At 42.1% G+C, this 22,578-nt stretch overlaps 1 protein-coding gene across 1 annotated transcript in view; it reads left to right on the forward strand.

Moving 5' to 3' along the window:
• dgkb (diacylglycerol kinase, beta) overlaps window positions 1-22,578 on the forward strand; it is a 677,279-nt gene that overhangs the window by 289,524 nt on the left and 365,177 nt on the right. The window contains exons 16-18 of the mRNA XM_080216552.1: window positions 3,928-4,013; window positions 6,951-7,040; window positions 8,182-8,342. Of these exons, the coding sequence (XP_080072678.1) occupies window positions 3,928-4,013; window positions 6,951-7,040; window positions 8,182-8,342 (337 nt within the window). The remainder of the gene's footprint in view (window positions 1-3,927; window positions 4,014-6,950; window positions 7,041-8,181; window positions 8,343-22,578) is intronic.

The following is a 22,578-nucleotide window of genomic DNA, read 5'->3' on the forward strand; positions in this document are numbered from 1 at the left end:
CGCAGACACAAGGAGAATGTGCAAACTCCACACGGACAGTGACCCTAGCCAGGAATTGAACCCAGGTTCCTGGAGCTGTCAAGCAGCAGTGCTAACCACCATGCTACTGTGCTGCCCGTGATTCACAGTAGTGCGCCCTCATACCAACATGAATGGACAATCCAACGTGGGAGGCAATTGAATGTGCATATTCAAATAGATGTAAATTGGGATTCCAAATGTTAATGTTGGAATCTCTGTTAGATCGTTAGCGAGGCGTGGGGACAATTGAGTGGGGAATTCTCACTGACATTAAAACTATTTTGAGTCTCCTGCTTCATTCTCCATCCGCTCTGCCATTCGCAGCCCCCCAAAAACAGGGACGGAAGCTTCTTCCCCCAAGATCTTGTAATGAGCTTATCTTATTGATCTTGTATTTTTGAAGAGAACATTTCCAAAAATAAACTGATAGCACTTTCTCTCTCCAGTAAGATCAACGTTAGTCAATTTGAATTGATTTTGTTGATTTAGTGTGATGTTACATTAGTAAGTTTTGATGTAGCCAAGACATAAAATCATATTTGAATTTCAAATATTCTCTGCCACAATCACCCAAAATGCTGTGAAGTGTTGAATAAAGACTTTACCAAGCATTTTCTCATGTGGAAAGTGCCTTTTTAAAGACATTTGGTTTTTAAAAAAACTCAAGGTAATTTTAAAATGCATTGAATCATTTCTGCCAGCTGATTATTTCCATGATAAAATTCTAATTAATTCGATTATATACCAATGAGAATAAAAAGGGAAAGTTATCAGTAATGGAAATAGTTGATGACAAACCCAAAGAGCTTGAGAATAAAGGCTGGGTTCACATGTAGTCTGGGAGAATCCGGCGATGTTAAAAAATGATGGTCAGGACATGATTCCAAGGTTTCTGAGGAATTCCCAGGGATTCTGATTTTCAACAGGACCTTCTAAGGGTGCAGGCTGATTTCAAGTTGTGAATCCACAACCCGCATTCTAGACTTGGTCGGCTTTGTTGCGGCCAAGCCCTCTGCAATTTTCATGAACAGAGAACAAAGAACAGTACAGCACAGGAAATAGGCCCTTCGACCCTCCAAGCCTGCGCCACTCATGCATCCAACTAGACCATTCGTTTGTATCCCTCCATTCCCAGTCTTTTCATGTGGCTATTGAGATAAGTTTTAAACAATCCCAGCATGTCGCCTCTACCACCTTGCTTGGCGGTGCATTCCAGGCCCCCACCACCCTCTGTGTAAAATACGTCCCCCTGACATCTGTGTTAAACTTTGCCCTCCTCACCTTGAACCTGTGACCCCTTGTGTTCGTCACCTCCGACCTGGGAAAAACTTCCCACTGTTCACCCCATCTATGTCCTTCATAATTTTATACACCTTTATTAGGTCGCCCCTCATCCTCCATCTTTCCAGGGAGAACAACTCCAGTTTACCCAACCTCTCCTCATAGCTAAGACCCTCCATACCAGGCAACATCCTGGTAAACTTTTTCTGTACTCTCTCCAAAGCCTCCACGTCCTTCTGGTATTGTGGCAACCAGAACTGGGCGTGGCATTCCAAATGTGGCCCAACCAATGTTCTATGTAGCTGCAACATCATACGCCAACTTTTATACATCTATGCCCCATCCCATAAAGGCAAGCATGCCACATGCCTTCTTCACCACCTTCTCCACCTGTGCTGCCACTTTTAAGGATCTGTGGACCTGCACACTCAGGTCCCTCTGTGTGTCGCTACTCCTGATGGTTCTGCCATTTATTGTATAGCTCTCCCGACATTAATTCTACCAAAATGCATCAGTTCGTATTTATCTGGATTAAATTCCATCTGCCATTTCTGTGCCCAATTTTCCAGCCTGTTTATATCCTGCTGTATTCTCTGACAATGTTCATCGCTATCCGCAAGTCCAGACATCTTTGTGTCATCCGCAAACTTACTGATGACACCAGTTACACCTTCTTCTAAATCATTTGTATATATATCACAAACAGCAGAGGTCCCAGTACAGAGACCTGCGGAACACCACTAGTCAGACCTCCAGCTGAAAGAAGACCCTTCCACTGCTACCCTCTGTCTTCTATGGCCAAGCCAGTTCTCCACCCAGCTAGCTAACTCTCCTTTTATCACCTGAGATTTAATCTTTTGCACCAACCTGCCATGAGGGACTTTGTCAAACGCTTTACTAAAATCCATATAGACGACATCCACGGCCCTTCCCTAGTCAATCTCTTTTGTCACCAAATGGAATCAAGCTATCTTTTCAAAGAGTCGTGGATCACGGCACCTCAGAGTTGTCATTAACAATAGACTGTGTGAGGGAAGTTTTGAAAAGGTAAGTTCAAATGGTCCCCTTCGTGCCTCCATGCAACCATGGCACCTCTATACCCATTCACCCACTGCATATTCTATAGATGCAATGAAGCATATAGTGGTAATAGACTGTTTTCTTTTTAAAAAGCTTTAAACAAAAAGTCGTCATTGATAACTTTTCACTTTCCTAAGATAACTCATTTTTTTCCCTAATAAAAGTGTTAATCATCCATATTCTTCAAAGTGTCAATGGCTGAAACTGCAAATACTTGAAATCTCTTTACACTATATAAACATTGTGCAACTGACAGCATAGGACTGAGCTGTCAATCAAATAATATTTTCCCTGGGGATCTGGAGATTCAATGCTCTAATGAATGTCTTGGCTCTGAGCCAAGAACACATAATGAGGCAGGAGGGCAAACCCAGTGGGCCCCTGGGGATGAAGCAATTTTAGGAGGAAGGCATGAGGTAGCATGGCAGAAGCATGGGGAATGTGAGGGCTGAGGGCTTTTTTGTTTCTGTTATAACTGAGACTAAGTCCAACAATACTTTGGTGGGCCTTTTAAACAGTCTGCCTCTGCAATCAACTGAGTTGGTTGGCCCAACTGCAGCCCACCCCCGGCCCCCTCTACCTGTCTAAAATTCCCATTCTTCCTGGCATTTTCTTCCGTCTCCTGACTCCCGCTCTCCGCCTTGAGGATGAAAATCCCGCCCCGAGTAGCAGGATTGTTAATTGGTTTTAAGTCACAATTCCAATTGGGTAAATTCTGATGGAAAATGGAAACAGACCATAAATGATAAATTTCTCAATGCATTGCAAGTGAAAAAGTTTCTATGTGTACAGACACATAAATGTTAAAAGGGGTGAGGAGATTAAATAAATCCATGACAAAGACAAATTGGATTGAAAGTTTATGTTGAGAAGAACTTTGCAAAAGCAAAGATAGAAACAATTAGACTGTAACTGAAGCATGATGTGCAGTTTTGTGCTTCTCATTGTAGGAGGAATGTTATAATCCTGGAGGTATTTGCTAAAATGAGGAAACTGAGCACAAGATGAGGCTAATTCTGTGAAATGAAGAGGATTGAGAGGGATTTGATTGTAGTCTTCAAAACACGAAAAAGGAATAGTTGAGGTGTATGGTTGTGTAAATTGAAAGCGCAAGATTACTCAGCATTAGTTGATATCAAAGGAGAGATGGAGAAAAACTATGCATGTAAAGATTCATTGAAATATGAAGTGTTCTGCTACAGGTGATGATTGATGGTAAATTGATTCCCAGAATGAAGAATATACTCACTAATTAACTAATGAGGAAAGATTGAAAGGAGTATGGGGAAAAGGCAGGAAAATGGGAATAGTTTGGGGAAATAGCAGGAAAGCAGAACTATGTAAAATCAGCCTCGCGGGATTTAAATTCGTCAGAGGTAAGAAGTATTGAATGGTGTTCCACCTGAATGGCAGTGTCTCCATTTGTACTGCGATATATTTATCGTTCATTCGGGGAAAAAAATGTAGAAAATCGTGATCCTGTGATTTGAAAGGGACCAATTCCTTTGAAAATAGTTTCTCACAAACTGAATCACTTTTTTTTAGGTTAAATTTTTTCCGAGACGTTCCAGATTTTAGAATTCTGGCTTGCGGTGGAGATGGAACAGTAGGGTGGATCCTAGATTGCATAGGTAAGGTTTTTAGCAACCTAATGGTCCTCACACAGACACCCAATACAATGGATGAGTGTTGGAAATTTGAAATAAAACAGAAAGAAACCCAAGTTAATGACAAGTCAGGCAGTAGTTCTATGGCTCTTGGGGCAAAAGGGATCGGGTGATATGGGAGGAAGGGGGAATCAAGATATTGAATTCGATAATCAGAACAAATGGCAGAGCAGGCTTAAAGGGCCGAATGGCCTATTCCTGCTTCTAATTTCCAACCAAAAGAGAAAAATACCAAATTATTGTATCAAGGCTTTCTCATTATTTTTCTTTTTCTTCAATGGCCTAACTGTTGTGCTTTTCCTGTCTTATTTCAGGAAAATGGATTGTCTAAGATGCAGAAAATTTCAAATGGGGAGATGTGTTAATAGACCACAACATATCCTGAAGGAGTTCTAGTGATTTCAATAAAGGGGTTAAACAGCTTATTCAATTGGGCAAACAGGAAGATTTTTACAGCCTTTTCTTTATGGCTAGCATTTTTTCAATTAATGTTCCAATGTATATAGTTTCTAATTCCAAGCTTTCCCCTGTTCATCTTATACAAGCTTTAGTTTCGAGTTGCTATCTCACATTATTGACACATTTGCAGCTTTTCATTTTCTGTATGGTTTTTTTACCCTTTATTTAAGCATATCTGTTTCTAAGAAACTGGGAAATAAATTATGTGGTTCAGTGCAGTTGAAGAACGTTCAGCCAAAAGCAAGTGCATTCTTATTGAGCTTTCGTACAGCTATGCTACAGATATTAAACAAAACTGTTCCAGGTTGTCTTGGTGATGATGCAAGTAAAACATCAAAACAAACAAATAAGACACCACTAAAACAGTCGTAATCCACTCAGCCACAAGTAAGGCAGCCAAGCTTCATTCAGAACCCCAACACTGAAAGAGCCAGATGCTCCACAACAGAAAAGGCTTATGAATGTAACTGTGTTTTAGGGAATTCATGCATAAACAATTCTACCTTTTGTAGGATTAATGTATTCTTCTAACGAAAAGGAAATAAAGTGCAAGCACAACCAATAATGGTTGTGAAGCTCTCCCCATGGCCCTGTCAGTCTATCACAGAGAGTAATTGAGCCCTGTAGACTAAAAGGAGACCCAGGTTTGATCCACAGTCTGTGCCAAGCCGACAGACCTCAGCTGAAGTAGCAGCAAGAACGTTACAATTGGCCTCAGTGCTCCTGTGCGAAAGAGAGCAAAATAAGCCCAACAACAATCCAGCCAAGATCGCTATCCAGCAGCCCCAGCTGGAGAAGCCTGTTTGTAGGAATTGGGTAGCAACAGCATGATGTTTAACTATTCCCTTGCAGTTGAATAGACTGCCAACATTCATATGTCAGGCTCACACATGCAGATCAACCACTTGGCTGAGGCAAGGAAGGTGAAATGGCACCCATAGACTAACATACCCCCAGTGTCAAATGAAAAAAAGGGAGACACATGCTTATTTTTTTGTGGCCTTGGCAGTTTGCAGAGCTTGGCCACGCCCAGCATGAGACCACTTCCTGTTAGCTGGCTTTGCCCTACAATTAAGAAGCAGCTGGAGCTGAACAGCCATTAGTTTTTAACCCAACGGTAGGAATGAGTTAAATAGCTCTGCGATTTTTACACTGGGGTATTTCCAGATTAATGGAGGATGTGGGTGCACTTTTCCAACCCAATGCTCCATGGGTGATGTAATGTCCTAACTATGTTAGGGGTTATGGATTTTAACAAAAAAAACGTGGCTTGCACGTGTAAATTTAAACTAACATACAACAGATTTATTGGAAGTGCTGTTCACTGTCCAGACTACAGATGGAAAGTAAAACAGCAGTCTGTGACAACATCCTAATGACATCACCATCAAATCATGTAATTAGTGCTTAAAGCAATCTGCAACCCTTTTAAATATGTAACAGGTGACAGCAGAAGAAAATTAGGTAGGAGGCCAAGAATGTCCCAACCCATCTTATTTGCATTCCTTCACTAGGAGAGAGCTCCAGGCACAGGCCCAGTTTCTTCAGTTTGACAGATGCCTCAGAAACCCTGCAGGGAGATTTTGGGACAGAGATCTGGCACAACAGAGTTACACCAGTTTCCCTTTTACTGCACCTGAGCGCGAAAGAGAAATCTCTGACCCGTAAACATGACTTGATTAAATCAACTTCCCTCCCTTTAAATTTCGTGTACACTTTGATTTTTAGAATTAGTCATCCCCTTAAACCACCCTACACCAACTGTTTTCTGTAAGTACTTGTACTGATGCAAATTACAATAAGATTAGATCAATTATCAGAAGTTAATTGAGGGCACGGCTTCTAACTCATCACTCATATCGGATTCTATCTGCTGAAGCACTGTAGTAATGAAAAGGAGCAGAAATAGTCTGCATCAATTCATCATTCATGTTTTGATAACTCTGTTGCTTCATTTGGACACAGCTGGGGTTTATCCTTAGCAAGGTAAGCATGTTATTTCCTAGTGCAGGATTTGCCACTGAAAAATTATTCAATTTGTACTTAGTTATTGGATCACTTTTGCTTTAATTGGACAATATCCACCATTTTAAACAGTTACACACTACTGAGATTGTAAAACAACTCGTCAGGCTGGACTGTAACTCCTTTCCATTGGGAATAATTACACACTATAGCAAACAATAAACTTCCCAGCATCAAATACAAACCACAAACTATTTTTCAATACCACTTCCAAATAGCAAAATAATTCACAGGATAACAGCAGGTATAGAAATATCAGAGGAATTGTACTTTATTTCCCAAGTTAAATCTTTAAACATGTTTTTGGAGGATTCATTTTACTGGGCTCCATTTTTATGGAATGTTAGAAGTTCTGACATAGGACAGTGGAGTTCAGTTAATAAATCTGCATTGTAAAATTGTTTGCTTATTTCACAGACAAAGCAAATTTGCCTCACCATCCCCCTGTGGCAGTCCTTCCACTTGGAACTGGCAATGACTTGGCAAGGTGTCTTAGATCAGGAGGAGGTAAAGAAAAAGCTCTCAGTTGTAATACTTTTGACTCTTAGTATGTATCTTGGGGTAGAGCTTCCACTAGGTTACTTCCTCTTAACCTATATCTTCAGCATTTTAAAACCATCTTTTCAATCACCTGCTCTGCTTAAAAACAGTTATATTGGGACAATAGGACAATAGTAATTGAATACACTTGGCATTGAACTGTAATTGTGGGAAGCATAGGCTGGTTAATTACGAACTGATTTTCTATCTATGAATTTCCATCCTCCTTTCACTGCTTGCTCGATGCACTTGACTGCAGGTATTTGATCTGTGAAAAAGAGAACACGGTTCCAGCGCTAATTTCAGCAACTGTGACTGAATAGTTTAATGATTTCTAAAGCTATTTTGCAACACAACCTAATCTGTGATTATTTTGTTGACCAAAATATTGACTACACAACAGGATGTAGGATAGAACCAGTTATACTTATATCTGAAAATGAACTGAAAATGGTCTATGTGGTGTCTTCAAATGTTAATTTTCATACCGCCATGGGGGAGGTCTTTCTACCACCCCACCCCACCTCCTGTTTTTGGCAAGCAGGAAAGCTGGAGGGGGCGGAGAATCCAATGGGAGTCCAAAAATGCATTAATGGCAACAGAGTTTCCTGTTTAGACAGTCCTCATCCCCAGCTACTGACATAATAGCTTTCCCAAAATAATAGGTCAGGAACTTCATTACCATATATTTAGATGTCATTAGCGCACCTCTCCACTGCATCATTTCCCCTCATTCCCGCCCCTGTAAGGAATTTGTAGACAGCGTTTGCAACATGTCTGGACAAACAGAGACATGGTGAAGAGAACCCACTGGGGGCACACAGATAAGTACATAAGTATAGCCCCTGGGGGAGAGGGTCATGTCTGGGCAATGCCCAGGAACTGGCACCTGGTACTGCCCCCAGCTCTGCCAGGGGGAAGTGTTGGGGGTGGGGGGGAGGGTGCTTCAGGGTGGGAGATTCCCTGTGGGAGAGGGGGAGGTTGTTTCTTGCCTGAGTTGACACATTGTTAAAAGAAGACAACATTCCACCAACTTTGTGCCTTTTAATTGTGTATATTGATGCCGCCATGAATCTTCTTGACTAATTTTTTTTTGTTCCCCTGTAAGGTTATGAAGGTGAAAGCCTGATGAAGATCATTAAAGACATTGAAAACTGCTCCGTGGTCATGCTGGATAGATGGAAGATTGAGGTGATTCCAAATGACAAAGAGGAAAAAGGGGACCCCGTGCCTTACACAATTATCAACAACTATTTCTCCATAGGAGTGGTAAGTTTTTTGGAAATGGCATGACCTGAGTGAACAATTTTTGAATGGAATTGCAGCTGCTACAATTTGTGTTATTTAACTGTAATCTTTGGGCATTTCAATATAGCTGGAGGGTACCTCTGAAGAGAGACTAGAGCCATTCTTTATTTCCAGAGGTATATTGACCTCATCAGAATTGAATAAAAATATTATAGTATTAATGTTAAGCATGCTGCAATGAAATATCAATGCTTTGACTGTTTAAGGTGTTTTGTACATGAGGTATCCAATTTCAGGGCTAGGGCAGAAACTACAACTGAGGTAGTCCAGTCTTATCCATGGTGGAACCCACTGTGAGTGAGAGCAGCAAATTTGGCATTCCAGCTAAAACTCCATTAACTTTCAGCAGCACTGGAAAACCCCAGGCGTGAATGAAGACAGAAGATTTTGGCCAATGCTGGATTCCAGAAAGTGAGAATGATCCACTTAGTTCTGTCTATTACTGGCTGCTGTGCTATTTGGCACGCAGGTAGTCCTGTGTTTTAGCTTTACCAGGTAGATACCTTACTTTTAGTTATGCCTAGTGATGCTCCTGGCATATCCTCCTGCACTCTTCTTTGACCAGTGTTGATCTCCTGGTTTGGTGGTAATGGTAGATTGGGGGAATGTGCTGGGTCATATGGTTAAAGCTTGTGGTTGAATACAATCCCATTGCAGTTGATGGCCCACAGTGCCTCGTGGATGCCCACTCCTGAGTTGCTAGATCTATTTGAAGTCTATCCCTAATGTCCTTTCAGGAAGGAAATCAGCTGCCCTTACCTGGTCTGGCCTACATGTGACTACAGAGCCACAGCAAAGTAGTTGACTCTCAACTGTCCTTGGGCAACGAGGGATGGGCAATAACTGCTGGCCAGCCAGCGACATCCCATGTCCCATGAATGAATATGTATTAACACGGTGGCAGTGCCACAAAATACAGTGGAGTGTATCCTCAATGTGAAGACAGGACTTCCTTCATCTCCACAAGGACTGTGTGGTGGTTACTCCTACCGATACTCTCATGGACAAATGCATCTGCAGCAGCCAGTTTGGTGAGGATGAGCTCAAGTATCTTTTTCCCCCTTGTTGGTTCCTTTGCCACCTGCCGCAGTCCCAGTCTAGCAGTTATATCCTTTATGACCCGGCCAGATCGGTCATGGTAATACTGAACCACTCTTGGTGGTGGACTGTAAAGCTCCTAACCCAGATTACATACGGTGCCCTTGCCACCCTCGAAGTGTTGCTCAAGTAGAGGAATATTGTTTCATCAGCTGCAGGGTAGACGGTAAGTGATGATCAGCAGATTTCTTTGCTCCTGTTTCACCTGATGCCATGTGACTTCATGTGGCTCCAGAGTCAATGTTGAAGTCTTCCAGGGCAACTCCCTCCCAACTGTATGTCACTGTGCTACCACTGCTGGGCCTATCTTGTCAGTTACAGGACATATACTGGAGTGGAGATGGTGGTGCCTGCAACATTATTTGGTGAGGCTTGACTCTGTGACTATGATAATTGTCAGGCTGTGGCTTGACTAGTCTGTGAGACACTTCTCCTAATTTTGGCACAAGCCTCCAGATGTTAGTGATGAGGGCTTTGCATGGCATATAGGACTGGGTTTGCTTTTTCCGGTGCTGTGTTGTTTCGTTATGAAGGAGGTCACATAATGCATACGTGTATGTAATGAGAGCTTTGCTGCCACATTAAAAATATCCTAAAGCAGACATTTGTGATGCTCAACCAACGGTGTGCAGCCTGGATCACTTTGAAGGGGCCATGCAGTACTTGCTAGAGTGCATGTCACAGTTAGCCACTGATTGCTGTATGCTGTACAATCCCCACATTGTGAGGTCACAGCTACTTCCACCAGGTACACAAATGAATAGCTGAGGATAGGAAAAAGGGAAGAGACAATCAACACATCACCTTTCTGTCAGGCTGTCTGTGAATGCAACCATTGTTTTACTGAGTGCCTCCTGAAACCCTCATTTTGGAGCAATCCCATGCTTGACCTTCCTGCTCTCACTGACTATCTCAGTTTTTTTTTGCCACAATGCTTAAATAAATGCCATCACAAAATAACCATTCCAAACCAACTTAGCCACACAAACTATCCAATAAAAAAATTAAAAATCACCCTTGAGCATCTCTTTCATGCCTGTCTTGCCTAGAGTTCTTAGTGCAACCCCAGTGGGTGCACCTTGGCTGTTAGAAGGCTGCTGATTTTCAGTGGAAGAAACTGCAGATAGCCTAGTGGGGCACCGCAGGCTGCACTAGCTTGGTTGGCTAGCTGGCAGACAAAAATAAGAGTGGTAGATGGACAAATGGCATTATCCTGAGAGAGGACAGCAGGATAGCGACAGCTTGAATCTACCCTCTAGAATTTTTGCAGTGTCAATAACTGAGATGATGGCAGTGAATGCAAGATCAAGTGACAGTGTTTCTTCATCATCATTGTGCTGCTCCTCTTGCATGATGCTACTGACCCATGATCAGATCTTGGATATCTGAAAGTAAAAAAAAAAGTTGGATTATGGTGTGGGATGGTTGGAAAGGAAGAGGTGCCTGCTTACCCTATATGTAGCTAAGTGATTATGCGATGATGGGGAAGTGGGGCATGTGAAAGTGAATGAGGTATAAGCGTACAATCATTGATCATTTCAGCCCTGCCATTTAGTTGTGGCCACCCCAGAGTTGATCAATGCAACCTCCCTCATGGGAGTGAGAGCTTGCCGCATTGCTTGCCTCTGCCAGTTCAGTACTGTGGTCTGCAGAGATAGGGGAGTGATTTGCATTGTGTTGGGTGATGTGCCTATTTATAGTTGAAAAGTTGAAATGAAGCGTAAGCTGGAAGATATGAGTGTGAAGTACTGTGCAGTGCTAAGTGAGGATGCAGTTACACTCTGAGTGTGAAATATGAGTTATGATTGATGGAAGTTGCTGGTAGGTTAATGAATAGAGCAGTCGAATGGGTTATTCTTTCATTTGTGTGGATATTGCATTTAAAGATGCATTCACTGACTTGAGATTATACGTTTATTTGTGCAGTCCATCCCAGTCCTTGGGGCTGGACTATTTGCATTGTCAGTGATGGCTGTGTGCTGGCTTGCTGTCGTCCTGCTGTCTGACTGGAGGCCTACCTGGTCCATTATGAGGAGCCCCTGAACAACTTTTGTCAATCTCCTGGAAGCAATATCTCAAGTCTGCATCAAAGAACCTTGGTGCATGTTCTCCACTGTTGTGCCATTTCCACTCTCCTTTCTACCCAGGGTAATGGTGGCCTAGTGTTAATGTTACTGGACTAGTGATCCAGAGGTCTAGGTATATGCCCAGGGCTCATGGGTTCAAATCCTATCACGGTAGCCTGTCAAATTTATATTCAATTAATAAAACCTGGAATTGAAATTGTCTCAGTAATGATGATCATGAAGTTATCCTTGATTGTCATAAAAATCCATCTGGTTCATTAATCTCCTTTAGAGAAGGAAATCTGCTGTCCTTACTTGATCTGGCTTGCATGTCACTCCAGACCCATAGCAGTGCCATTCACTCTTAACTGCCTTCTGAAATGGCCCAGAAAGGCACTCAGCACAAGGGTGATCAGAGGTGGACAACAAATGCTGGCTTGTTAGTGACACCGCATGAAAGAATATATTTTTAAAAAGTTTCTTCTGTAACTTATTTAAATTTTTGTTGCAACCACAATACGCTTCATTCTGAAGATGTGCAAGTTGGCTTTAAGCAGTGCAGGCTTGCTTTAATTGTTGCTAGCCTTATTTGAATGTGAGGCTGCTGAAGTGTGCAGCCATTCAGCAATATGTTTTGTGATGCGCTGCATGCTACTATCATCCAAATCAGCAGGCAGCATAAAGTGCTGTCTGCACCACAGCAAATGGGATGCTGGTTAATTGTGCACACTGATCCCAATGCCCATTATCAGGGCTTACCAATTGTGCCCCAGTGTCTAGAAATAGATGTGAAGAATGGATTCTTGGATGTGTTACAGCCAGCTGCCCAGCTACAATGGCAGAGTAACATTAAGCACAATCTTTAGTGAAGGAAGGGAGAGGGCAAAAAAAATTTGGAGGGAAAATATCCGACAAGGATGGATGAGTGCCTGTGGATTCTATTTTTTTATATAAATTCCTACATGTCCTGCAGCATTTTATGCACTTGTATCCTTTTGCTTCTTATGATGTGTTCGTCAATTTCAGGTCAATTTCATAAATTGAAAATCAACCAACCACTGATCTCTGTGCACTCAGCCTGATTTAAAATTGGAGCTGCTGGTGCATTATTGTATTAGAATTGAAATGACTTTCCAATGGAGTTTTGATTAAAGAACTGATATTCAATCTTAGAATGATCTCACTTTATTCTGTTGCCAGCATAGGTTTATTGAAGTCTTAAGATAAGTAAAGCTGAAAATTACTGTATTTTGAGGTATATTTATTTAGATATGGAGGACTTGTCGCTATGATAATCTATAATTCACATAACTAGTTCTTTGGTTAGAAACATTAAGATTCTAAAGTAAAGTCCTAGTTAGGAGAATCATGTGATCTCTCTTGATCCTCTGTCAGTGTAATCTGGGTCTTCCATGATGTGGAGATGCCAGCATTGGGCTGGAGTAGGTACTGTAAAAAGTCTCATGACACCAGGTTAAAGTCTAACAGGTTTATTTGGTAGCATGAGCTTTCGGAGCACTGCTCCTTCATCAGGTGAGTGCAGGATTTGGTTCACAAAACAGGGCATATATAGATATAAACTCAATTAAAAGATAATGGTTGAAATGTGAGTCTTAGCAGGTAATCAAGTCTTTGCAGGTATAGACAATGCGAGTGGAGAGAGGGTTAAGCACAGGTTAAAAAGGTGTGAATTGTCTCATGCCAAGACAGTTTGAGATTTTGCAAGCCCAAGCAAGTCATGGGAGTTATAGATAGTGTGACATGAAGCCATCCTTACTGTTGGGCTTTAACTTGGTGTTGTGAGACTTCTTACTGGGCCTTCCATTAAGGGCATGTGCAACTGCTGAGGTAATTCATGATAGAGGACTTTGAGGGCTGGATTTTCATCTCCCATTGAGTTGGGACACAAAATGTTGAGTTTAGTTATTTCTGCTGGAAAAATTCTTCCTAAGCTTTCCTGACCCCACACCCATTTTCTTGTAGCTTTAATGCAGCTCAAGAAGACTTTTACTACAAACGGTACATGCACCCTTTCCATGGTTAGGTCATCATTGCTTCAGTTATGTCCACCTAAGAGTTGATCAGCGCAACCTCCCTCACAGGAGTGAGAGCATGCAGCCTTGCTTGCCTCTGCAAGTTAGTGCTGTTACCTGCAGATTTGTGTCACCTTGTCCTGCAAGAGTTAGGGGAGTGATTTGCATTGTGTTGGGTGATGTGCCTATTTATAGTTGAAAAGTTGAAATGAAGTGTAAGCTGGAAGATACGAGTGTGAAGTACTGTGCAGTGCTAAGTATTTGAGGATGCAGTTACACTTTGAGTGTGAAATCTGGTGATATGGGTTTTGGAAACCCCCTGAAGAATGCACCTCTTTGGAGAGTTCATGGCCATGGTGATGGTGGGGGGGGCGGTGTGGTCAAGTCTCCTGAGAAGTCGAGAGCACTCTGAAAGGTAGGTGTAAAATGAATGTCGTAACATCTTAAGATGCCAATATAAGATGCTGCATTGTACTGTAGATGTGTTTTTAATGCAACAATTTGCCATATGGATCCCTGCTGCAAAGGTAAGTTGACCCTTAGTTTGAACTCCATTGTGTAAGTGCTGTCATGTATTTGATTTTCCATTGTAGAAAGTGCCATAATACATTCAAAAAATATAAAAACACTAATGTCTTGTCAACCTTTGTTGTCATGTTTTGTGCATTGATTTAAATTGACAGACAGCTCTGGCTGTTTAAACAAAATAAAAAGTCTGACAACACCAGGTTTTAGTCCAACCTATTTATTTGATAATATTCTCACAAGCTTTCGAGGGGACAGCCTCTTCGTCAGGTGAATGGAGAGTTCTGGCCTCAGACAGAGCATATAAAGCACAGACAGTTTAGAGATTACTGATTAAAATGCGAATCCTTACACCTAACCTGCTGTTCAAGACCTGAAGTGGCTGACAATGTGAGTGGTAGGAGCACTGATCACAGTTTAAAGAGATGTGTATTGTCTCCAGACAGTACAGTAAGTGAGGTTTTGCAAACCCAGGCAAGTCACGGGGGTTACAGATAGTGCGACATTGGGTTCATGTCGCACTATCTGTAACCCCCGTGACTTGCCTGGGTTTGCAAAACCTCACTTACTGTACTGTCTGGAGACAATACACATCTCTTTAACCTGTGATCAGTGCTCCTTCCACTCACATTGTCAGCCACTTCAGGTCTTGAACAGCAGGTTAGGTGTAAGGATTCGCATTTTAATCAGTAATCTCTAAACTGTCTGTGCTTTATATGCTCTGTCTGAGGCCAGAACTCTCCATTCACCTGACGAAGAGGCTGTCCCCTCGAAAGCTTGTGAGAATATTATCAAATAAATAGGTTGGACTAAAACCTGGTGTTGTCAGACTTTTTACTGTGTTTACGCCAGTCCAACGCCGGCATACCCACATCATGTTTAAACAAAAAACAGTTTTTGAAAGTTGAAAAAATCTTTGTACTGCTCCTTTCCACTAATTAGCAAGCACTCTGCTTTGAAATGGGAATAGGACACCATTCTGTTCGTCAGTGTCAGGCACTGATAGCTGTAGCATTATGAATGCATGGCTGCATTTCAAAAGCTACTAATAGTGGCACAGGGCAGCACAATAGCACAGTAGATAGCACAGGGACCTGGATTCAATTCAGTTGGATCACTGTATGTGTTGAGTTTGCACATTCTTCTCATGTCTGTGTAGATTTCCTCTGGTTTCCTCTCATAGTCCGAAAGACATGCTGGTTAGGTGCATTTGTCATGCTAAATTCTCCCTCAGTGTACCCGAACGGGCGCCAGAGTGTGGCGACTAGGGGATTTTCACAGTAACCTCATTGTAGCATTAATGTAAGCCTACTTGTGACTCTAATAAATAAATTTTAGATTTAGCTTCAGCTCAGCAGGCAGTCCATTGATTCAAGAACAACTGAAACTTTTAAGAGGCTATAATATCAGTATATGTCTTTGATGTGGTCTCCCTTTTGATTACATTGTTTTGCACTAGAATTGTTTTCTTTTCTATTATAAGAACATAAGAAATAGGAGCAGGAGTAGGCCATCTAGCCCTTCGAGCCTGCCCTGCCATTCAATAAGATCATGGCTGATCTGAAGTGGATCAGTTCCACTTTCCTGCTCTCTCCCCATAACCCTTAATTCCCTGTCTATCAAAAACCTATCTACCCGTGACTTAAGTATATTCAGCGAGGTAGCCCCCACCACTTCAACGGGCAGAGAATTCCAGAGATTATCAATAAGAGCGAGTTTAAATTCAGGCTGGGATTATCACCACCTCCCCCACCACCCCCCCCCCCCACCCCCCAACCCACCAATGGCAAGTTTTCCTGCAGCTTACTCTGTGAGCCTGCGGGATCTTCCACTCACTCCCAAGTCTACAGCGTTTTGAATGATTTTCCACCCCGTCACTGACGAACCCGCCACGAGGGGTCGATTTCAGTGATACTGGAAGACCCCGCCAGTGGGAAGAGCCAGAACATCCTACCCTCAGTGTTTTACTATATTGTTGAAAGCTTTCTCCCCCAATACTTTTAATATAAAAATGCACTTACATCATATAGCCCTTGAGGTTTATACATAGTATACACTGAGTGAGGGCTATGAAGTATACATGAGTACGTGAAGGTGGTAGGGGTGATTTGAAGGACCATGAGGTTGGATGGGGGTGGGTGAAGGGTGAGGTTTGGGAACTGGACTTTCATGCTGCAGGACTGGAGTGAACCTTCTAACTTCCCCCTGCACCCCTCCACCCTCCCCCCCCTCCACCGCCACCCCCCACCGCCCCCACCACCAATCCTCCCCTGCACTCTCATTCCTCACAAACTCCATCACAGCTCACAAAGCTCAAGATGCCCGTCGAAATGAGGTGACTTCTTGCAAGCAGTGAGCAGCATACCTTTTACTCTCATTCTATGCTTCTAAAACTTCATTTTAACTTTTTAAAACTCACTAACAATGCTCTAGTTCAATCCTTATAGATTTTGCGATCTTCTCTACAACCTAGTTAAGACTATAACACTACATTCTGAACTCTCTTGTTTCCTTCTCTATGAATGGTATGCTCTGACTGTATCGTGTGCAAGAAACAATACTTTTCACTGTATACTAATACATGTGACACAAACTCCATCCCTATGAAAAAAAATACACAATTGTCTGGCAAGGTCAGTTGTGTATTTTGGAAGGCACAAGAGGGCATAGTTTGAGTTTTCCTCCACAGGAAATTCTGGCCTATGATATTTCAGTATTGAAAAATGTTTGAAAAACTCACCAGTAGCCATCTTCCTCAAAAGGTAACTAACTAAGTGCTGTGAAAATAAAATAAGTACATAAAACATTTGCACACACCAGATTTAAAGGTCATCACAGAGATATAGGGAAGGGTACCACTATTATTAAATAAAATTATCAACATTGTTTGAAGTCAAATCTCATTTTGAATTGTGGAAGTAAATTTTATGATGTTCAACCATGATATGGAAGTGACAATCTTAGTTTCTGTATAATTTCTAAGTAGACCATTTCCTTTATGACCAAGTTTCATGCAGTGTGTTAATTAAAGCAACCACTGTAAACTTTTTGGCTGTTTCCAACAATTGAGTTTTCAAGCTGGACAATATGATAACACTAGCATTGTGCATTCAGCTCATCCTATTGAGTTTTACCTGCATAAATCCTTATGATTTGTAAGTGAGATTAAGCAAACATGGCATCATTGAAGGTTACCTGAGCTGATGAGATTAAAAAGATAACTTATTTATATCTGTTTTCAGTTTATATTTTCCAATTTTTGATGAATGTGCAGTCAAGAATATTGGGCGTAGGATTGTGTTCAGGTGAGGTTTTCCATTTTAATGCTGTATTATGTCAATGTGAGAGGTTGTGTTCAGATGGAATGGGTAATAAAAATTATAAATATACCATATTACACCATATTGTGAGGGTTTATTATGTCACTGCCTCAGTTAGCACAGTTCAAATACCAGCCATAGAGATTTTGGGTGGCTTGTGTGATGACACCAAGAAGCATTATATATGTAGAGAGTCCCTCCGTGTACTGCTTTGTGTTCAAACCTTTCCGCCTCATAACTAAACATGAAAATGCTGTTTACTCAATTCTAGTTTACTTTGGCTATTGATTTGGGTGCAATTTGGTCTTCTATTACTTTTGCCCGATTCCACCAGTTACCTTGGTTAACTCAGCGTTATTTAGGTCACAAATAATCGTCAGTTAAATCCATGTAATTGAACACATTGATCACGGTGCATGAGGTACTGTATTTTGGAACATTATCTTTATTTGTAGGGTTTAAATCCTCTGAGTTGTCCCTTGCATGATTCAAATTTATGGATGACTTTTGGATTTTTGTGATTATATTGTAACAAAAAATGTAATGGATTTGACTCCGTTGGTCCCATTTTAGTCGGACTGCAAAATTCACTTTGATTTCTTATGTTGTAAAGCAGGGGTCCAGAATCCAATATACAGTTGAAGAATAATGTTTTCCTTATCTCTATGGCAATTTATAAGAGGCACAAATTAAATTACTTCCAGCATTTTTAACTCATACAAAAATGAATGTGAACTTACAACTGGTTCAGAGAGCTGTTTCGTTTTAATCTCTACTGCAAAGTCATGCTAAACTCCTTTAGCGAGTTTACTGCAGGCCAGGCTTGGTGCTTGCAATGTGCTGAGTTCACCACAGGCTTTGCTGCAAGTTCACTTTCTAATTAGCTTAAGTGTAATTTTAAACCTAATACAAGCTTTGAACTCAAGGTGACAGGGTTTATGATGAACTTGCAATGTGTTATATTATCTACTGTTATGACAAAATGGAAATGCTGGAGATGGGCAAGGCAAATTTGAAAATTGACAAATTAATCAGAAGTCTTTCTTGATGCCATTGAAAGCCAATGACTGAAGAATTCATCCAAAAACCAGCTCACAGAGAATGATGCAGAGTTCTGGGGTGAGTATGTGCCATATGATTATTACAGAATTATTCGAGCAAAGAGCTGGTGCAGACGATATGAACCAGATGGGTTCTTTCCGTATGAGTAACCTACAATTTAATGGTTATGGAATGTTTTGACAGGATTTTTCACTCCATCCTCAGGTGTTTATTGCAGCTATGGAAACAGCTCACCTTTAGTTGACAGTGCATCTTCCAGTCCTGATGCTGTCAGTGGATTTTCCAGATGTTGGCACCCTCTGCCATTGGGGAAATTGTGGCTAGGTGGGGGTGTGTGTATCACCATTGCTGGGATCAGTCTATGCTGCTGGCAGGAACCACTGAAAAATTTCAGCCTATTGTCTTTAATTGGGGAGGCGGTAGCATAAATATAATGCTTTGGGGACCACGGCAAATAGTAAAATTTGAATTTTTAAAAACTTGGAATTAGAAGTCTAATGATGATCATTAAACCGTTGTCAATAGTCATAAAAACCCATCTGGTTCACTAATGTCCTTTAAGGAAGGAAATCTGCCTTGCCTGACCTGCATGTGATTCCAGAACCACAACAATGTGCTTGACTCTTAAATGCCCTCAGGGATGGGTAATAAATGCTGGACCAGCCAGTGATGCCCACATCCAGTGAACAAATTAAGTTGAGAGGACAGATGTGCTGCTAACACAGTCAAAAGATATGCAGATCCTCGCTGTATTCATTTGAATGGAATAAAAATTGTGCAGGTTCCAGAAAGGTTGAATGATCTGCCCTGTCAAAATAGCATGCAGCAATAATAACACAAATCTACTCCTTTCAATCTTCAAATGGCAGCACTAATTTTTTATACATCTGGTGCAAGAGAAACCTGGAATAAAATGAGTAATTTTGGTTCTAGTGGAAATTTCCATTCATGTTATGAGCCAAATATAAAATCTGTAAGGTTAATACCAGGTGTTGTACCTGTTAATTCTCAAATACTTTCGACCAGTTTGCTTATTCCAAGATTTTACCCCGGTGTCTTTATTTGCAAGATGGACAAAGGACAAACACAAGTATAGGTTCAACAATTTTATTAATAATAACACTGTTACCCCTTAAATTACCCACATAAAATAAGAAGATACCCCAGATTGAAGTATATTACCTGCAATGATGGTTTGGTTAAAACTGCAGGCTCAATTCTCTGGGTCCTCTGATCTGTCGTAGCTAAGAGTAGTGGGCGAGAAGAGGATTGGGAGAGGTTTAAATGTCAACAAAGAATGACAAAGAAGTTGATAAAGAAGGGTAGGATAACCAATGAAGCTGGACTAGCGCTTAATATAAAAAAGGATAGCAAGAGTTTTTATAAATATATAAAAAGGAAGAGGCTGGCTAGGGTGAACGTTGGACCCTTAGAGGATGAGAGGGGGGACTTAGTGGTAGGGGATGGGGAAATGGCTGAGGCCTTGAATAACTTTTTTGTTTCGGTCTTCACGGAGGAGGACGTGAATAATTTGCCAGGTGTTAGCGATGGAAAGATGGTAAGAGTGGAGGGCCTGAATGACATTATTGTTACTGGAGAGGCGGTGCTTGACAGACTGGAGGGACTGATTGTGGTCAAGTCCCCAGGACCGGATGGAATGCATCCAAGGGTTCTGAAAGAAATGGCGGAGGTGATAGTGGATGCCTTGGTGATTATTTTCCAAACCTCGCTGGATTCCGGGGAAGTGCCGGAAGATTGGAAAACGGCTAATGTTACGCCGTTGTTTAAGAAGGGTGCCAGGCAAAAGGCAGGGAATTATAGGCCGGTTAGTTTAACGTCTGTTGTAGGTAAAATGTTAGAATCCGTGATCAAGGAGAAAATAGCGAGGCGTCTTGAGGAGAATTGTTTGATAGAGCAGACGCAGCACGGTTTCGTTAAGGGGAAGCCGTGTCTGACGAATTTATTGGAATTCTATGAGGATGTGTGTAGGGCGGTGGATAGAGGAGACCCGGTGGATGTGGTGTTTCTTAACTTTCAGAAGGCGTTTGACAAGGTGCCTCACAAGAGGTTATTACAGAAGGTCAGGGGGCATGGAGTTGGGGGTAGGGTATTAGCGTGGATAGAGGATTGGCTGTCAAATAGGAGGCAGAGAGTGGGGGTCAATGGGTGCTATTCGGATTGGCGATTGGTGACTAGTGGAGTGCCCCAGGGGTCGGTGCTGGGGCCTCAGCTATTTACCATTTATATAGATGATATGGAGGAGGGAACTGAGTGTATGGTGTCGAAATTTGCTGATGACACCAAGATTGGTGGAACGGCAAATTGTGCAGAGGGTGTGGAGAGTCTGCAGAAGGATCTAGATAGGCTGGGCGAATGGGCCAGGAACTGGCAAATGGAACTTAATGTTGGCAAATGTGACGTTGTCCACTTTGGTAGGAATAATGGTAGAAAGGACTATTACTTACATGGCAAAAAACTGCAGCATGCGACAGTGCAGAGGGACCTCGGGGTCCTTGTGCATGAGTCACAAAAACCCAGCCTACAGGTGCAGCAGGTGGTCAGGAAGGCAAATGGGATGCTGGCCTTCATAGCGAGGGGCATCGAATATAAAAGTAGGGAGGTCTTGCTGCAGCTGTACAGGGCACTGGTGAGGCTGCAGCTGGAGTACTGTGTGCAGTTTTGGTCGCCGCACTTACGCAAGGATATTTTGGTCTTGGAGGGAGTGCAGAGGAGGTTTACTAGGCTGATACCGGAGTTGAGGGGGTTGAACTATGAGGAGAGGCTGAATAAACTAGGCTTGTACTCGTTAGAGTTTAGAAGAATGAGGGGAGATCTCATTGAGACATATAAGATGATGAAAGGGATGGATAGGTGGAGAGGCTTTTCCCGCTCAGAAAGGACAGTAGGACTAGAGGGCACAGCCTTTAGATAAAGGGGGGGCAGTTTAGAACGGAGTTGAGGAGGAACTTCTTCACTCAAAGGGTGGTGAATCTCTGGAATTCTCTGCCCGTTGAAGTGGTGGAGGCTGCCTTGCTAAATATATTTAAGACGCGGGTAGATAGGTTTTTGATAGGCGAGGGGATTAAGGGTTATGGGGAGAGGGCGGGAATGTGGAACTGAGACACGACAGATCAGCCATGATCTTATTGAATGGCGGGGCAGGCTCGAGGGGCTAGATGGCCTACTCCTGCTCCTATTTCTTATGTTCTTATGTCGTCACGAAAGTGAGTCTCGATGGCAGCTTGTTCCTTCCTTCTCTTGTCAATCTTCTGGATGGTCAAGGGTCACCTTCTTCATCGAGTCTTCACTGCTGATGTCTAAAAATGTGTCCAGTTATTCCCCTGCCTGCTTGCCTTTCCAGAAACTTCTCTGGCTTCTGGCCAATGAGGTCCCAGGAAGGGGTTCCAATACCCAGTGGGTGTCTTGATGTCCGACTGACAGGACACAGTAAGAAGTGTCACAACACCAGGTTCAAGTCCAACCAGTTTATTTGATTTTAAACCCACAAGCTTTCAGAAATGTTGTTCCTTCATGTGTGTGGAAAGCTGTGATCAGAGGAGGGCAGATAAAGGCACATACAATTTACAGAAAACTGATTAGAATGCGAGTCTTTATAGCTAATAAGCAATTGGAGCAAGCCTGATAGGACCCCAGGGTCCGCCCCAGGTGTCCATCTCCATGCTGTTGCTTAAATGTAACCTGTTATCAGATTAAACCAATTGCAGAAACTCTTGATGACAGGAAGTCTGGCCCAATCTGGGCTTCTAATGGGTACATTTCAATGGGGTGCAATGATCTCCTGCTAAGTATCAGTAGGGTGCAATGACCTTTGATGGGTGATTGGTGATCAGGCCCAGACATGTTTGTGTATTGTACAATTGGCCTGCCCGAGGTTTGACTATACTTGATTTTAATATGCCCAATTCTTTAATTTAGGATATCCAATTTTATCAGCCTTAAAACTAGGCCCTGTTTATATTACACAGGCCAGCAAAACTTGTGGCTTGCAGCCAACGAATCTTCTCCAGTTTGGAGCTAAACCTATTTGATGTGCTTCAGCCAAAGTTCCAAATACCAATCCCCAATATCACTG

This window comes from Carcharhinus amblyrhynchos, chromosome 2, assembly GCF_965287045.1.
Source record: "Carcharhinus amblyrhynchos chromosome 2, sCarAmb.v2.hapA, whole genome shotgun sequence".
In the NCBI taxonomy this organism is placed as follows: Eukaryota; Metazoa; Chordata; class Chondrichthyes; order Carcharhiniformes; family Carcharhinidae; genus Carcharhinus; species Carcharhinus amblyrhynchos.